Raw genomic sequence first — 18,633 nt, 5'->3', positions numbered from 1 at the left:
TACGGTTCGGCAAAATAAATGGTCCAAGAAAAGCTAACAGTGCAATAAAATTTGACAAGTACAGAATCGAAAGACGTGTTACGGTGTCACAAAAACAGAGCGAAATTACCTTGAACAGAGAGAACATTTATTGCACACAGCCAATCTCAACAGGCATCGTAACAGAAAAGGGCAATATATATATACATATATATATATATATATATATATATATATATATATATATATATATATATATATATATATATATATATATATATATATATATAGTGGCATACGATTTCGCATAATACACCCAGAATGTAATGAGGCCTGAATGCGTATCTTTAATACTGTCGATTTCACCAAAGATATCATTTTATTGGAACAGAAATGGCCAAAATAAAGGATCTAAAGGCATAAACTTTTGTTCACTTATTGACGAACCAAAGTAGGCATCAGAGCGTAAGAAAATCACATTTTACATCGTAAATATTATTAGGCTTAGAGAAGCGGGTTTTGCACATTTTATACTGGTAATTTTCGGGAACAAAGAACTGGAATAAATTCTCTACAATGTGCAAAGCATCGAGGTAACTCTTACGACGTATGCACAACCAAATTATTGAAATGAAGGATAGGGAACCTATTTTGTGCTTATATTCTCATCAATCAAGATATGTGAAGAAAATTTGGATTGGAATACAGTAGCCGTCGAGGAAATATTATGAGTACATATAATTTTGGTGTCAGTGCTGTAATGAGTACTTAACTAGAATATGTCCTGAGTCGAAAAATAATTACTTTGCAAGCGCATGTATATTAAGGTAGCGGCTAGAAGTATTTCAAATTCAAATTGACGGAGTTTTTCGACAACTTAGACCCATGGTCTTCTGGGCTAAAAGCTGCTTAATTAAGAAGCTTCACCCAAGCAAATGTTTATATTTAAAACAATCATGTGCTTTACCAAAACCCAAAATAACACGTTGGCAAAGCATACTGAGCAGAAAGGCCACAATAATATGAATCGAGAACTACTGCGTCAGATAATTTGTCACAAGCATTGCGTCAGCAGTCAATGTGCAGAAGGCAGTACAATCATTAGGAAGTAACAATCAAGAAGACGGCATATATCTAGAAAGTCACAAATCGAAATCTCTACTTTTATTTCTAATATATGAGCGAACTTTCTTAGGATAAATGGCCAATACACTATAATCGCGAATAAGGCTATAAGGTTGTAAAAACGGAGTAGTCAGTCCTTTAGCACACTCCCTATTAGATCGGGGCATGCTGCCCGAGCCCTGCGGGAGATCATCATAGAAATACAGAAGCCAATTCTCATTTGATAATATGCCGAATCTCTACAATTATGGTTATTTTAAATAAGGTTTTCTGTGTGCTCCAATGACATCTACACCTAAGGTCCAGCGGTTCACTGCCTCCTTTTACTGCTAATTACACCGAATAAATACTATTTAGGAAGATAACCTTATGCTGCCAAGGAAAAGCATTTCGTATGATTAGTCGTGAAAAATAACACCATGTCCCTAGAAGGGAGTACGCGAAAGGACATGCTACTGATTTTTTACTCCCTTTCAGGGTTATTTCTGTTTATAGTGGAGTTTAACAAACTTCAGTGTTTACAAAATTTGGAAAAGATGGGATGGCCTATGTATTCTTAATTCTGTCATATACATTAGTGCTTTGCCACTCTGAAGTTGTAATGCGGTTAATCGGTTCGTAACTGAATGGGAGGAATAGAGTATTTTAAATGAAAATCATACAGGAATCTGCTAGTCCTGACATTTCAATGAAAATCATACAGGAATCCGCTAGTCCTGACATTTCAATGAAAACCATACAGGAATCCGCTAGTCCTGACATAAAATAAATACAAAGTAACAAATCATAGGAATATTCTACAAAAACAATATTAAACATCATCGCTGCTACTAACACGGTTTTAAAGCGAACAAGTGCAGAAATCACAAAGGTTCACAACACCGTTTCCTTCGTAAGAAATCAATAAAATCTATAACCGCAAAAGCACACAACCAATAGACGGAAAGGCCAAGATCTGTTTTTGAAATGCAGGTCAGATTAAAACGATTAAGTACAACAATTTTCTTGCTCGAAATACTCCATGCGCACCGGACACGTATAAAAATAAACCAGGCTGTTAAAAGCCTTTGCGTTCTCGTTATCAATACAATCATGAATTGCCTAGAATCTTCGACAGACGTAATCGAACTACTTTTGAGGCCTCTTAAAGAAGCGCCGTGAGAAAAATCCGTTTTAAAGCGTATTATCAAATCTCTTCGCATCACGTGATAATGTTGCGGGACTTAACTACATCGCAAGGCCTAAACAGTCCCTAATAACCGTCGCCATTTTGTCGCTGTTTGCGCTGCAGGGACGGTGGACACAGCAGTGCACGCACTCGCACCAGGAGAGAGACACGCTTCCCCGTGGAACAGCATAGTTCTCGAAGAACAGCCTCAGGTCGTAGCTGTCCGTTCTCAGGTGGCGCAGCACGGGCAGACACCTCACCACATCGTGAAGGTCCTCCGGCTCCAGGTCGAGCGCAGTCACCGTCAACTCCGTGCGTAGAGTGAGTTCCTCCAGGTGCGAAAACGCAATTTCTCCGCCACTGCAACAGCACAGCTGCAGGAACCCGTAGCAACTGTCGTCTCCACCGAGGTGCAGGCTCTTCAGGGTCCCGCTGATGGCCAAGAGGAACGCGTCAAAAACGGCCTTGAGCATCTTCACGCACAACTCGACAGTTTCGAGTTTGTTAAATGCTTCGGACTCGAGCGGAGTGTCCTGGCTCGATCCTTCGCAAGACACCAGGCGCAGCGTCTTCAGCTCCGGACAGAGCTCGGCCACGGATGCGAGCCTTATACCCCCGCAACACCAGAGGGAAAGGCTCTCCAGCTGCGGCCACGTCTTCAGGAGCCCGCGAAGATCGGCGTCGAGGTCGCCGAATTGCATGATAGCAGGCAGGGACACAGACAGGCTGCGAAGCCAGCGGAAGGCGGAGACAGCGGCGAGAGCTCGCAACGAACCGACGATTACCTGCAAAGCCAATATCGGTCAGTGATGATAGATATTGGTGATGATTTGGCAAGCACTCACAGATTATGACTAGCAGCTTACCGGTATCGCTAAAGAGGAAAGTATATAACAGTTGCATCTTACCTGTACTCACCTATGGGGCTGAAACGTGGAGGCTAACCAAGAAAGTTCTACTGAAGTTGAGGACAACGGAGAGGGCTACGGAACGAAAAATGGTAGGGGTAACATTAAGAGATAGGAAGCGTGCAGAGTGGGTCAGAGAAATAACTCAAGTTACCGACATTCTATAGTGGAAATTAAGAAGAAGAAATGGGCATGGGTAGGACACGTAGTGCGGATAGAATAACCGATGGTCGCGCTTAGGGTAACAAACTGGATTCCAAGAGAAGGAAAGCGTAGCAGGGGGCGGCAGAAAGTTAGGTGGGCGGATGAGGTTAATAAGTTCGCAGGGGTCAAGTGGATGCAGCTAGCACAGAACCGGGCTAAGTGAAGAAATATGGGAGAGGCCTTCGCCCTGCAGTGGGTATAGCCAGGCTGATGATGATGATAATAGATTTATTCGCAAGCTCGGCTGATCAGCTAATACGGTCACAGCATGTACAGCTACTGACATGTGGCCATACAGTTCGCAATGAACGTAAAGCCTCTATGTGCCTTTCAAAGCTTCCAGCAGGTAAACCTTCCGCTGCCGTACATCTTTCCGTATAGTACCAGCAGTCTCTACTAGGGCTGCAGAAGAAAAAAATGATTTCATCAAGCGGAATAACTACTGAGTGCTTCGCCTCTATTTTGGCAAAGCATTGCTCTGTATAGTTTGTATTAACATCGCCGTCGGAAAGGGGTAAATGCATGCGATGAAGTGCAGCCTTTGAATCACGGCTGCACGTCGTAGTCCAACTGCGAAAATTAATTGGTTTAACTGACGTATAAGCTTGGTCGGCCGAACAGTGCGACAGGTGAAACATTGGAAGGAGTGTAAGCAATTGTTGGCGGATGTCATTACATTTTGCGCGTTTAGTTTTCTAAACGGCGATTAGTCTTATTTTCTTCTGTCGGGCTTCTCTTGATCTAGGCGGACTTATGGTTGTTCAATGGCGGAAAGGATCACTGTCCCACCGCCGCAATTAAAAAAGGATTCTTTGGGCGTGTCCAAGCCCAAACGTTTCGTGACCCCTTTTCCAAGTATTTCACCGCAGAAGAGCCGAGGGAAATCTTGTACACACTGAAAACCTGTGGGTACCAGGCGGCACCAGGGATCGACCCTTGCGCTTCCCGAATACCAGGCGAATGCTCTACAGCAAGGCCACCGTCTGGACTGGGCTATCGAGCCACGGCCGCAGCTAATTTCGTTCACTCAGAGCACGACTGAGAGCACCACAATGGTGGCGCAAGAATGCGTCAGTCGCATTTTTTTTTTTGTATTTAGCGGGCTTTGTTTGGAGCTTCTAAACACGATATACGTGAGGCTTTCTTATCGGATATAGATGGAATAAGGGTTTCAGAACGTGCTCTCCAAATTCGCAATTCATATTTATTCTCTAAAGATACTTAATAAATTAGAAAAATATCTTAATCACTCATTTGTTAAAATTCCCTGTGGTGCCCAAGATGTCTGGCAGCTGCATAAGTTTTCTCTGACCTACCACAAATGTTTCATTTTTTTAACCCTTGTTTTAAGTTACCTTGTATACACTGTGTATATACAGTGTTTAATGCAACTTGAACCAAGGTACAAAAAAAAAAAAAAAAAACGGTGCAGCAAAGCTTGGTGAAACCAACGGCATATAATTTTTGGTCATGTAGTGCTCAAAGTATTTTCACATGCCGCTCTATTAGTTATGTGAGATAAAATTTTGCAAAATATTTATTTTTCCCTCTGGTGCCAAGTGGGTTTCATCAAGGTGTGGAGAGGGTTCAGAAAACTCACGCAGTCGAACGTCTCTACGACGAACGCCTCTACAGCGAAATGACCTGTATAACGAGGCATTTTGTGAGTCCCGGCCGCATTCTTATCTTTCATATGTATTTTGAACGCTCCTACAACGAAGACCAGTACAACGAATTTGCTTCTATAACGAAGAAATGTGGCCGTCCGCGGTGGTTGATTCCTCCCTCTACAACGAGCATATGTAGCGGCGCTGTGATTGCCCTCTGCAGCCGCCACTGAGTTACGGAGTGCGTAGAGAACGCCACTGCAACGACCACTCGGGAAATTCCGAACTCCGCAGTAGCCATGGTAACCGTACACCAAAGCAAAACAAAAAGAAAGTTCGTAGAGAGCAGAATCACCGAAACATTTAACAAATGGCGCCAGAGTAGTCTCCTGGTAAAAAGCGGAACTATAGGCACAACAGTCTTCGAGCTCCCTTTCGTATTTTGCAAGTTGCAATGAGCCATACTAAACTGTAGTTAACTGTAGACATGGAAGCCAACAGTGGCGCCCTCTGTGAACAACAAGCACAAACACTGCGAAGAAGCCACGGAATATAGGAGAATGTTTACAATTGAATTCTTTTATTCTGAATATTTTCACTTAAATACTTTTTTTTTTTTTTTAGTATGTTTGCTCAGCTGTTACTGTAACAAATGTAACCCCTGTCCTGATTGGCAGCGCTGCCGCCGGCAGTATCTGTAAGCAAATAAGAGCTCGTGTTTAGCACTCTTTCTATGTAAACTTGTAGAGAACGCCACGCGTAGGATGGCTACATATTAGATAAGATACCTTGAGCCCTTCAAGCGATGGAAAAGTCTCCGCTGCAAGGTAAATGTCCTCGGCTTCCGCGCTGAACAAGTGACCGTAGTTGGAAATCTTGGCCGCAAAGCCCAACATCAAGTGAGTAAATTTGAGGCCATTCGGACCATCCCTGCGCGTGCAGCCGGGCAGCGACACCTGCAGGAAGGCGTCCTGGACGGAGGCAGCGTCGATGCGACACACCTGTGCAAGAGGAACAGACAAATATTCAGCATAACTATCGGACTCCTTAAACGCCTTTAACATCGACTTATCACAGTATGTTTCATTATCTAATAAGCGAGAGTTAAGAACCCATCACGCGTTCACGCTAACCGAATTTTTATGTCACAGTGATGCATTTAAACATTCTTTCTTCCCGTTGGCAACAAGCGAATGGAATTGTCTGCACTCATCTGTTACTAACGCTGGTTCATTTTCAAGTTTTTGTTCCAAACTACAGGCCACGGTGTGAGCTCACATTATTCGGTTACAAATTTCGCTTTCTTTTTTCGTTCGTTTGTTTAACCCACTCGACAGCCTGTTATCCCATTGTTTCATTTTTGAAGTTGTATGTGTTCTTTATCTGTGAGCTGTTTGTGCGAATATGATAACACATTTTCAGTTTTTTGTGCTTTAAGAAGTGCCTAGTACTGTATTTTTGTAGAGCTGCTTTAATTCTTGTCATCATCATTTTGTCGATATTATGAATATAATGCCCATCTGCTATGGTCTCAACTAGAGACTGGCAGTATTGCAAATAAATAAATAAATAAAATAATTAGTCGCAGTTTACATCCGCTTAAATTGACTGAGACGTACAACACCGGTGTTTGGCATGGTTTGGCACTAAGAGTGGATGAGGGTTTGGTAAAGTGTGCCTTCCTCGAAATGAAAAATAAGTTGGTTGTAAGATAAAGCGTACTGTATGTCTTCCATATCTCGGTGGACACTGATTTTACAATGAACACGTACAAATATAGGCCCGTATGTAGTCGGTTCGAATCCCTATCGCAAACCAGCCTCCAACTTGACTAATGACAAATGAAAAGATGAATGGGCTCACCCAGCCTCTGCCTAAGCTTCACATTTCCGAAAGTGTGATCCGCACTAAGAATCGAGGCCACAAAATTTAAAAATAAAAGGGGGGGGGGGGGGGCGTCATGCACAGTAGCTAAGGTTTGGTTTAACTTACCTTAACCACTCCTCGAACCCCGCCGGGGTGGCGCAGTGGTCACGGCGCTCAACTACTGATCCCAAGTACGCGGGATCGAATCCCGGCCTCGGCGGCAGCTTTTCGATGGAGGCGAAAAGCAAGGTAACCGTGTGCGGTGCGATGTCATTGCCCGTTAAAGAATCCCAGCTGGTAGAAATTTCCGGAGTCCTCCACTACGGCGTCTCTCATAGCCTGAGTCGCTTTGGGACGTTAAACCCCACAAACCAAACCAACCAACCTTTCCTTTACCCCCCCCCCCCCCCCCCCCCCGCCGTTTTTTTATGGCCTCGCGTCTTAGTCATATGCGAGTAATATACATAATTCTGGAACATTTATGTAATCTAGTCGCCTGATATTTGCCAAGGTTTGGGGGAGGGGGGGGGGGGGGGGGACGTATGCTCTGTTCACTGGTGGCAATGCCATGCGGTTAGATCGTGAGGGAGAGCTGCAATAAACTTTATTTCGAGAACACGCGTCCCGTAATATATAGACTGCGATATACACATCTCGTTGGTTCGAATCTCTATCGCAAACCAGGCTGTGCTCGATGGGAAGCGATATGGTACGACATCGTCCCGAGCGCAGCAGGGAGAACGCTTCTTCAGAATTACGGAATCACATGCGTTTAAAAAAGATCCGCAGGTATCCTAAACATTTTTTTTTAATTAGTGCTGCGTTAAAACAGCGGCAACGTCAACATCGGTATTTCGACATGCCGCCATTAACACGCAAGATCGAATTTCACGCCTGCGGGAAAGCACACAAAGTTGGCGAACTCGAAGTCATATTCGACAGGCACAAAATTGGCCAAGATGCCAGGGAACTGTTCCAAAAAATATCACTTGTCACTGTCCCTATTCTCAACTTTCACGGGCTATAGGCGGCACCACTGGAAATGCAATATGGATGCCCTTGAGGCGATCCGGCTGTCACGCTTCGAATGCGTTGTGCTGGGTTACATTTGCTGAAGCTACATTAAAATACTCGCGCGAGCGTTCTGTGGTGTCAAAGTATGCACGGTATTGTCAGTCAGCGTACAAGCCCTTAGTGAGCATGCGTTGCAGGGGTGCGATACAAATAACCCCTCGTGTGTGGCACACCACTGTGCACAATGCTGACTACAGTCTGTGCTGAGCAAATAAACTCTTCCTAACTAGCATTTAATCAATACTGCACTGATACCTATGCATGTGCTATTACAAAGCATACTAAATAAATGAGAAGCAGTTTGCACAACAAAATAGGTATGTTAAGTCTCCAGTGTGCTTGTAATTGCTGTAATCATAACAGAAAGCGTTTGTAAAACAACCTGCTGCTGACTGTGTTGTGCGGCAAGAATGACAGGTTCCCAGGCGACTCTAATCGCGCCACTAAGGGCTACGCAGAAACGTTCGATGCAGACAGAATAAACATGAATATAGATAAAAGTTTCAACTTTTATCCAGGGATCACAGGCACTCGCGAACTGCAGCATTTCAAGCTGTCGCGCTGTGCATTCACGCGCATTGCACAGACATGCCCAGCGGCCAGCCCGCATTCTACGTTTCCTAACTTTTTCCTTCACTTCAAAATATACGCCATCGCATCGAAGTACATAATATACCGAGTTTGGGCACAAGAGAACATCACTACAAAGTAGTAATTATGGTCTACTGTGATCACAATAACCAACTTTTGTTTTCATGCAGTCCCTCTGATAGTGATTGACTGTCGCAAGTGATGACCAAGTGATGACCAAGTGCTGACACAAACATTTTTTCGGGAACAGTTGCTTGACCAACAAGATAGCAAGAGCTCCGGCTTCGAGAACAAGCCGCATACGGACTGCGTGTGCATGCTTTGTAACGTTAAATGCATGCTCCTAATCTAACGTTCATCTGGCAGCTGCTGATTGCAAACACTGCATTCACTCAACCGGGTAGGAAACAAACGTTCTTAATTTCTCAGACATGTGCGGGCCATGAATTGGTCGGCAAATCAAAAATGTTACAATCACGTATGGCTCACAACTTACGTTTGTCAAACTTCTTCCATCAGAAATGCGCACTGACAAACCCTCATAGTTTTAGTCACAGTCTTTTTTATTTTTATTTTTTTACGCAATTTGGTTCTGCTCACAGTTTAGAACGGCAAGGAAAAACGATACCCATGCATAACCTCAGACATAATACAGCTACGCCACTCGTACTGTCACTGAGGGAGTATTTCTTCGTCGAGTAAGATTTATCACGATGCTTTTCACGGTAAAGTCAACGCTCAGCTTAAGATAAATTGTGGTCTGGCAAAGGCCAGTTGGTTGGTTCGTTTGGACCATAGGGTTTAACGTCCCAAAGCGACTGAAGGTGTGAAAGACGCCGTAGAGCAGAGTTTCGGTAATTTCGACCACCTGGGGTTCTTTACCGAGCACTGACGTCACACAGCACACGCACGCCTAGCTTTTCGCCTCCATCGAAACGCCGCCGCTACAGCCGGGATTGGATCCCACATCATTGAGCACACAAGTCGAGCGCCCTAACCACAGCACCACCGCGGCGGGTAAGCAACAGACGAGCCATTAGAGCAGGACTGATGGCTCCTTGTGCTGCGCTCCACGGCCCGCGTTCTAAGGCCGGAACACCTAGCTATCATTCAAGGATTCGATGATCGACAACCTCGCAGGCACAGCGCAAGAGCGGCGCGCAGTTATCGTGAGAAATCTAGGTCATCACTTACGTTAGGGCACGTGCGCATGACTTCCAACACAGTCTCCTCGGTGAGGAGTAGGCTGCTGGCGCACCCTATCCCCGTACTGCCCTCCAGCTCCCTCAGTTCACAGGATGGAACGAGCGGCTCAGTGCGGTCCCTGTACGGCTCATCCAGGTCCACAGCGTGGAAGCACAGGTCGTGAGGCAGGGCGAGAACCTTGGCTTTGGGGAACATGCGAATTAGCTTGTAGATCTTGTTGGTGTTGTGGACGATGCAGATCTTCTCGGCACCACACAGTAACTCTCTCGCGGACGCCTCGAACGAGTCTGAGGACTCAAATGACGCACAGCCGGCGAACAGGGCTCCCGAGATCCTTGTCCCACTCAGGCACTCGGTAAACGACACCAGAGATTGCTGGTTTGTAACCAGCAGACGGCGAGCGTCGTCACCCATGGAGTAACCGTCGGGAAGCGGGACGTCCATGGGCCAGGGTGTCTCCAGCTTGAGGACAATGTGATCCTCGGCAAGGAGCACTGACCACGGATCTCCAAACTCCTTGACTCGTTCCATCTCATGGTGCTTGTGAATACCTGAGGGTTATAGATGGGAAAGGGGAGATAGTAAAATACTGTTCGTTTTCTTTGGAACCGAAAACTTCTACACCAGCTTTTCTAACCGTCGGCGTAGCGCTTGTGTTATCCCGTTCTAGTGACCCTTACAGATACCGCGCGTTTCCTTTCTTATAAACCAGTCTACAATGGAAGGAGGTGGTGAAGGGTGGCTGATCCTGGCCCTGGTGGGGCTGGGACAGGTAGGTCACCGCCGCTTGCGGGTTGGGTCTAGCCTGCCACCGAATGTTATCTGTTGGAGGCCGTCATTGCACCCGCCACTACTTCAGTGGTGGACGACAGCTGTTGTTACAGTGCGCGTCTGTCTCTCCATCTTCTATTTCTTTCTTCTCTATTTCCTCTTCTGTCCGCGCTTGACAGCAGAGGTGGTTCAGCAACAAAGTCAATAGCAGGCCCGTGCATTTTCTTTTCCTTCTTCCTACAGCCACAACAACAAGCGAAAGCTTTACCACGCTAGAAGTAGCAGGTCGCATGGCACTAAATTTGCCCTTCGAGTAACCTTGACTTAAGTGTGGGTGTCCACAATGTTGTGGTCTTTCCACAAATATATATTGCGCCTTACTTTCCCCAAAACCTAACTTAGAGAAGCAGCCCTGGGTTATCGGCTGTTGTGCACCCAGAAGTGGCCAAATTACCACGTAGCCTTGCACTACGGGACTTCATTCTAGGCAGCGGAGGTGGCTCAGCTACAGAGCCAGTAGCAGGCCCGTGCATTTTCTTTTCCTTCTTCCTACAGCCACAACAACAACTTCATTCTCACGCTTCTTTTCCCATCTTCCTTAAGACTCGAATATAATGCGCCTTTGATTTGTTATAAACCAAAGTACAAGATACAAAAAAATACGAAAACATGATCTTGACCTGGTTAGGTGCTGGTGTCCACAATTCCGCAGTGTCCGCTCAAAGTATAAGGTACCTTGATTTCCCCCAGAACCTAATTTAAATAGAAATTACGGAAAAATCGCAAATTGAAAAGCGCGTGTTAAAGAGGCTATCGCTGCAACACTCACAGCTTCCGCTCTATCACTAGGTTCAAGCCATGCTTAAACCCACACAATTGGTTTTTAATATTGATTACTGCTGGCACGAATATGGATGAGCCTTTTAGCGCAAAAGAGCTGGACAGCGTTCTTTTCAGAGGTACGTACTTCCCGACCAAAAAGTGCTGCCAGCAGGCACTTTTACTTCTTCCAAGTCTCCTTCATTAAGGCAATGATTTCTGTACATCCGGATACCGAAAAGTGAACATCCGGGCCCCGAACGAGATTTCACGAGACCAGTGGCTTTCACGCTGGATTACGAGCATGCTGTGGATGACTGGCCGCTCGTACTCCGCCCGTTGTAAGCGGAATTTCAGGATTGTTGCCAATGTACATGTTTACATCGTGCCGACCGTTTGAAGTTTGCGAACAGGTGGTACTTTGAGCCGCATTTACTCTGCCTTCGGAGTCGGGCACAAATAATTAACCTGGAAAAGGACTCGCACTATTCTAAATGAAAACTGAAGGGCACGAAAGCCGCCAATCATAGAAAGCCAACAAGACCTAAAGACCGTTAAAATCCTAGACCGTTAAAATCCTGCCTCCCGCAATAAATTTCCACTCGCTAAAGAGCGTAAACAATCGCTAAATTCAGCGTGAAAACCGCTTACTTGGCCACAGTACTTCTAATGGAAATGCCTTATAATTACAAAGAAAGCAGCTGCCTTTTTTGTGATATCTGCACGCTAACATTTTATTTGAAAACCTTTCACACCGCAAAACGTTTTCGTTAACTACACTACACGTTTCGATGGAGGCGAAACGAAGTGGCGTCCGTGTGCTGTGCGATGTCAGCGCACGTTAAAGATCCCCAGGTGGTCGAAATTACTCCGTAGCCCTCCACTACGGCCTCCCTTTCTCTCTATCCACTTTCACTCCCGCCTTCATCCCTTCCCTTACGGCGCGGTTCAGGTGTCCACAGAGCAAGTGTGACAGATACTGCGCCTTTAACTTCCTATGAACCAACCAACCAACTACACTACACCTTTGCGAAGTGCTCTTCCGCTGTTCCAATCCGGCGCGGCATGCGTAGCTGCATTTCCCGTAGAATGTAAATGTGACAGCATATACTATAATATATTAAAGATAGCAATGCCTGTAGTTACATGAGGGCGTAACCAGCGTTCTTAAGAAAGGCCACATACTTTTCACCTTCACATAAAGGCACCCAACTACAACAACACCCTAAGACTGAAGCAGGACACATTATAAGCACTGGTAGCACTACACTACAATAGCATACATGTCGACCACCATGCTAACGAACTCGACAGGGTATGTTATCGTAGTACCGTTTTTGGCCATCCTGGCCTTCTCTCGTCCTCTTCTATTCACGCCACTGAAGTCCACAAGGTGCGCTCAGATCGCAGAGTACCGTATTTCCTCGAATGCAGGGCCCATATTCTGAGCTGACATCGTTATCGAAAGTAAAGCTATCTCCTTGACCTCGAGTCATATTACTGGCGGAAACAGCGGAAGCGGACGTCAGTTTGATTGCCACCACTTCCGGTTCCGGCGTTTCCATGAATCAGAATACTTTAGGTCAAGGAGATAACGACACTTTCGGTAACCACACAGTCGGAATACGGGACCAGCCTATTTGCTTCTCAAGCGTTCGTGGTCGTGTTCTGCGCACCGTTCCAAACAGCTTGACACCTCATGCCAACAGTTTGCAAGAGGCTCACAAACTCCAAGGGTGGCGCTGGCCCGGCGGATCGGGTTACCGCGGAAAGCGTCAGCGGGTCGCGGCAGGCGTCCAGCAACAAGAGCAATGTTAACTAGGAGACCTGCTAGCGCAGCAGGTGCCGAGAGTGGCTCTTCGCTCTGTCGCACTCGGGAGTCCAATGGGAGAGGAGGTACGAGCCCGAAGAAGCAAGCGGACTGCATCTCGGCCATACACTCCGGCGCCAATAAACCTTCTCCCACTATCCGAGGTCTGAGGAGTGACGACTCTCACTCTCGAGGGCTGCGCTTCACAAGCGTTCGTACAAACACACGCACACGCACGACGACACGTGGCAAACGAGCGTGTGGGGACAAGCGTTGGACGGCGGTGTGCGATGCGCTTTTTAAAGGGCCCGAATTCGTCCGTAGCTCGAAACGACGCTCTTGCGTCCGTCCGCTCGACGGGGGGGAAACGTAGCAGTTCGTTCGCCATTGCGTCCAGCAGGCGCGCGTGCTACGTTTTATGAGCGTTCCGCGTGTGTGTGTGCTCTGCTCGTACGGTCGCAGTGAGGGCTTATTAATGCACAAGCATTAGTAGGCTGTGTTGTGTCCGGAAAATTTTATCAAGATGGGTAGCTAAATGTTGCACCTTTCATTTTTATACATTTCAGTGTAGGTATCCACCATGCGGCAGTTTCAGTTCGAGCCCTTTTTCCTTGCAGATTCCTTTCCTGTATTAGCGAGTAACGTAAAAAATAATTATAAATATTGACGATAATAAAATATTACTGACTATGGTAAATGAAAATAATAAAATAACGAGTAAACAAATATAAAAATGAAATAGAAAATAAATAAGAGTAAAATGCAACAAAAATAACCAATAATAAGTCTTCACACAGTCACAATAAATGCCTTCAGATGTGATTTTTGTCCATTCATTCTATTGACAATTTTTTCTCGTCTTACCGCAGTTATTAATAATTGGTTCACAGGAAAAGGAAAGACGCAGTAACTGTCACACTTGCACTGTGGACACCTGAACCGCGCCGTAAGGGAAGGGAGGAAGGTGGGAATGAAAGTGGAAAGAGAGAAAGAGGAGCCGTAGTGGAGGGCTACGGAGTAATTTCGACAACCTGGGGATCTTCAACGTGCGCTGACATGGCACAGCGCACGGACGCCGCTTCGTTTCGCCTCCATTACTTCTAACTATATTCTAGGCACTATACTTCTAACACCGTGGCCTCCATCGAAACGCAGCCGCCGAGGTCGGGTTCGAACCCGGGAACTCCGGCACAGTAGTCGGGCATCTTACCACTCCTTGTGTTCAGTATTTATGTATTTTTTCTTGTTAGTGTCGAACATTTCTCATCGCATTATAGTAGTTAGCTACGTTTGGTAGTTCTCTTGCGATGAACCGATGTTCCACAATACTGCATTCCTTACGCCCCTCCAAGTACACAAGTGAAAATGACTGAGAAGTCGAGGCACCGCTTCTGACCGTTTTTTTCTTTTTTTTTAACGCTCGTTCGTTCTCTTCATTTGCCAGCCTCTGTGGGCTGTGAGGGCGCTGCCATACTTACAGGCGCTGAAAATGTCGGTAGGCCTAGCCTCACCTTTGGCACTTCTTGTAACCCATTCAACCTGCAACCAGTTCCTTCCCTGAATTGTCGCCCAGTAGCTTTCGCATCACGAGCGGCAAATCAGCTGGCCTTAAACAGCGTTTGAACACATGTTTACAGTATACTTGCAGCAAAAAATAGTTAGTCCCACTTCGGTGGCTTTGTGGTTAACAGGCTCGGCCACTGAACCGGACGGAGCTCATGGGTTCGAACGCAACCGAAGCGGTCACGTTCTGAGGGAGGCAAAAGATACAGACTAACTCGCTCAATCAAGGAATGCCATGCAGCAGCAGGGCGTTCTGACGGGATTGTGTTTGCTGTGTTTCTATTAATAAACGTTCTTTTTCTGTGTAAATCAGGCGGCCATGCTTCTAGGCCACACATTGCATGTGTGCTGCAGCAGTGAATGTTCCGGAAGCACTCCTGAATCTGCTGTGGAGCAATGCGAAAGCCTGAGCGTTAGTGCTGCACACGGTACATTGCGCGCCCCTTGTCGAGCACAACCAGCGTTCCGTTGAACGCATCAAACTTTATAATTGGTTTACAGGGCCCGTATTCCGAGTTTGCGTCGTTATCGGTGTGTCGCTATCTCACGTGACCTCGAGTCATCTGATTGGTCGAAACGCCGGAACCGGGTGTTGCCACTGCGGAACCGGAAAAAGGTGGCAACGTGATGTTCCGGCGTTTCCACCAATCAGATGACTCGAGGTCGGGGAGATAGCGACACTTTCAATAACGACGCAAACTCGGAATACGGGCCCAGGAAAGGAAAAGCGTAGCATCTGTCACACTTGATTCTGTGGACACCTGAACTTCCTCGAAAAGGAAAAGGTCAAATCGGCTTCAGACGTCGGGTTTTTGCGCGTATGCGGGTAGTAGTGCTGCAGAAGTAAAATACGCAAAGGTGACATTTGCGTTAGCCTTTGCCGTGGGCTGTGCAATGTGATCGGCTGATCTGTGGAGGCCGCAAGCGATCACCCAACGCCCCGACAAACGCTCCAAGTTACAAAGGACGCGACTCCGCGTGTCTGACAGATTGATTCCGTGGTCAGCGTAAAGTGCTAAGTTTTCTCGAGTCACAGCTAACTGAGCTAGCCTCAAACGTCAACGCGTTATACTGTCCAAGGTTAATTTAGTCGTGCACTAAAACTATTCTGCTTCCCAATATATACAGCGCGTTGCACAATTAGAGGAGCGATGTAGAATGCTTCTCCCAGCTAAACCGTGGAATCCTCGTACTTAAAATTTTGCACAGAAAGGGCATTTTGTCGCTAGTATTTTTTAATACAAAATTTGTTTGGGGTACTTGCCTGATTTGATCAAAAGAAGTCAAATGTTCCCATCTTATGCGGCGGCGACGACGCCAGACGAGCCGCTGCCCCAGCGATGGTACTGGTGGCGCCACCTCATGCTGCTACAACTCTGTAGCAGGAAAAGAGGGGGCGAACGTTTCTGGCAGAAGGTTCGAGTTCTTGTAAGCAGCATGAGGTGGCGCCACCAGTACCATCGCTGGGTCAGCGGCTCGTCTGGCGTCGTCGCCGCCGCATAAGATGAGAGCATCTGACTTCTTTTGATCGAATCAGGCAAGTACCCCAAACAAATTTGGTATTAAAAAATACTAGCGACAAAATACCATTTCTGTGCAAAATTTTAACTGCGAGGATTCCGCGGTTTAGCTGTGAGAAGAATTCTACATCGCGCCTCTAATTGTGCAACACGCTATACAAAAGCTATAGAACTCTAAAGCAAGCACAGGTGTGAGCAAAGCTGCGCTCAGCTCATGCGATCAACCAGACTACCACAACAGAGTTACAACGCGCGTTTTCGCAAACTACTCTCACACCAATAACCAGGGGTGGGGGCAGGGGGAGGTGGTGACGGGTGGCTGTTCCAGGCCCTACGGGGCTGGGACTGGTAGGTCAACACTGATTGCGGCGGGGGCCAGACTGCCACCTTGTAAGCCGTCATTGCCACCGCTTAGGTGGTGGACGACGGCGGTTGCGGCGCGCGTCATTCTCTCCCTCTTCTTTTTCTTTCCTTCTCTACTTTCTCTCTTCTGTCCGCACGAGGCAGCGGAGGTGGCTCGGCTAGGGCCAGTAGCAGGCCCGTGCATTTTCTCTTCCTACAGCCACAACGTACGCGCACGCACGCGCAAACGCACGCACACACACACACACACACACACACACACACACACACACACACACACACACACACACACACACACACACACACACACACACACACACACACACACACACACACACACACACACACACACACACACACACACACACACACACTCGCAGCGCGACAATGGCACTTTTCACGCTTGCTACATCCGAAACGTAGTTCGTTATGAGTACAAAGTTCAGGCTACAGCTGAAATGTCGTTTGAAACGTAGCAAAGATTAATTGATCGTCCCGCGAACCTGGCAAAGGGGATGCTTTTACCTGTATCAGTATTAAGTGCCAGTGATTTATGACAATCCTGTTTTACACCCTGCCCCTCAACAAGGCTTCAATGCTTCCACGGAGGAAGGAAAGAAAGGAGAGGCCCTGCTGATGTCTTTTTTTTAAGCCGGCGCGGCCGCGCCGCGACCGGACGCTGCAACGTCTCTCCTCCTCTTTTACCCTCCGCATTCTCTCTCTCCGCGACGCTCACGTACCTAGGGCCCTTAGCAACGCTGTTGCTAGTGGCCCGAGTTTTCATAGCAACGGCGTCGCCGCTGCTGATGGCCCGACTTGGGTAACCCTAAATTTTACTGTCACTTCCGCCACAGTTTCTTCAATGCATTAGGAATGGCAAGGGCCTCTCCTAAGCTGTTTCCTTCCTCCATAAATGCTTCAGACGCGCAGTCATACGTTTATGTGTGCGCACTACATCGCAACGTTCCCCGGCAGGCGCTAAGATCGACGCGGGAATCAACGTACTGTGCACAACGCAAAGCTCTCTGCAATTGGTAGAGACCAACGTTCTTAGATAGTACAATACACTGCACTACACGTACTTGCGGCAACACGTACAACACGTGCGGCAACTACGAACGAAAACTATTTACGCGGCAGTTCACAATCAAGATAAACGGCACCCGATAGCATCACGTTGTCGGGATGTCCACCCAATTAAAACGCTCCGCGGGGACACCGATATCAACCTATCGGTTTTTCTAAGATGCAAGGGGAAGAAAGCAGCGGCAACTCACGACATTCATTCGGAACCTTGAGCTAGATGTCTTGCACCGGCATCATCCCATGGCGTTTGCCGGACGGCCATTTCCGCAGCCGTCAAATCTTGCTCGCCCTGAGCCACCGTGCCCAGAGCCCACGTGCTGGTTGGCGCCCGCGTGTGAACTGCGCGCCTCGCGAAAGAGCTGTTTGTGGATATGTGGCGCCATCTGTCCTCGTTTGTCGTAGGCTCGCTGCGCCCGCAAGTCAGAAAGCTGCGAAGGTAAAAGGAAGCTTCCCAGCAGAGAAAAAAAAAAAAAAAAAAAAAGAAAAGAAATAAATAAAAAGTTGCGGTCATCATTTTTACTGCGTCGTACGAATCACTGACGCGGTTTTCTTTATCGCGAGACGACAACGGGACGACGCGCTCCAACGTGCCAGTCACTATGCGAATGCGTCCCCGGGCACCGATCGGTTGCATGTACGGGCGGAAAAGTTCAGTCATTTAAAAAGAAACGTATCACTTTAAATACCATTGCATTAGCTACGTTATCTTTGAAAGTTTCGTCACGATGGGGAAGCATATTCTAGCGCGTATTCTTGTAAGAGCTTTTGCCTCTGGAAGGAATGTGCACTAGGTTTCCCGATTGTTACCAGTCAGGAGGAGGAGTCCACTTTCTCTTTTTAACTCATTTAATGGTACGTGTATATTCCGAAATTTCGAATGCGAATGAGATATTATGCTCTTTGATTATTTTTAGGAATCAAAAAGCACATACGCCAAATTATTCGAAACGGCTCGAAAATATTGAGAGCTTCG

General features: G+C 46.8%; 1 protein-coding gene across 1 annotated transcript; it reads right to left on the bottom strand.

Annotated features, from left to right (window-relative positions):
• Positions 1 to 323: 323 nt before the first annotated feature.
• LOC146173456 (uncharacterized) lies at positions 324 to 18,306 on the bottom strand. Its single transcript, XM_084584816.1, has 4 exons — positions 17,852 to 18,306; positions 9,717 to 10,279; positions 5,780 to 5,992; positions 324 to 3,057 (listed from the first exon to the last, which is right to left on the bottom strand). The coding sequence occupies exons 2-4, from the start codon at positions 10,257 to 10,259 to the stop codon at positions 2,332 to 2,334; spliced, it is 1,482 nt and encodes a 493-aa protein (XP_084440942.1). The 5' UTR covers positions 10,260 to 10,279; positions 17,852 to 18,306; the 3' UTR covers positions 324 to 2,331.
• Between the last annotated feature and the right edge of the window lie 327 nt (positions 18,307 to 18,633).

Source organism: Amblyomma maculatum, chromosome 11 (genome assembly GCF_055883805.1).
Source record: "Amblyomma maculatum isolate TAMU_Amacu chromosome 11, ASM5588380v1, whole genome shotgun sequence".
Taxonomy (NCBI): Eukaryota; Metazoa; Arthropoda; class Arachnida; order Ixodida; family Ixodidae; genus Amblyomma; species Amblyomma maculatum.
This window is presented reverse-complemented; position numbering and strand designations above follow the sequence as displayed.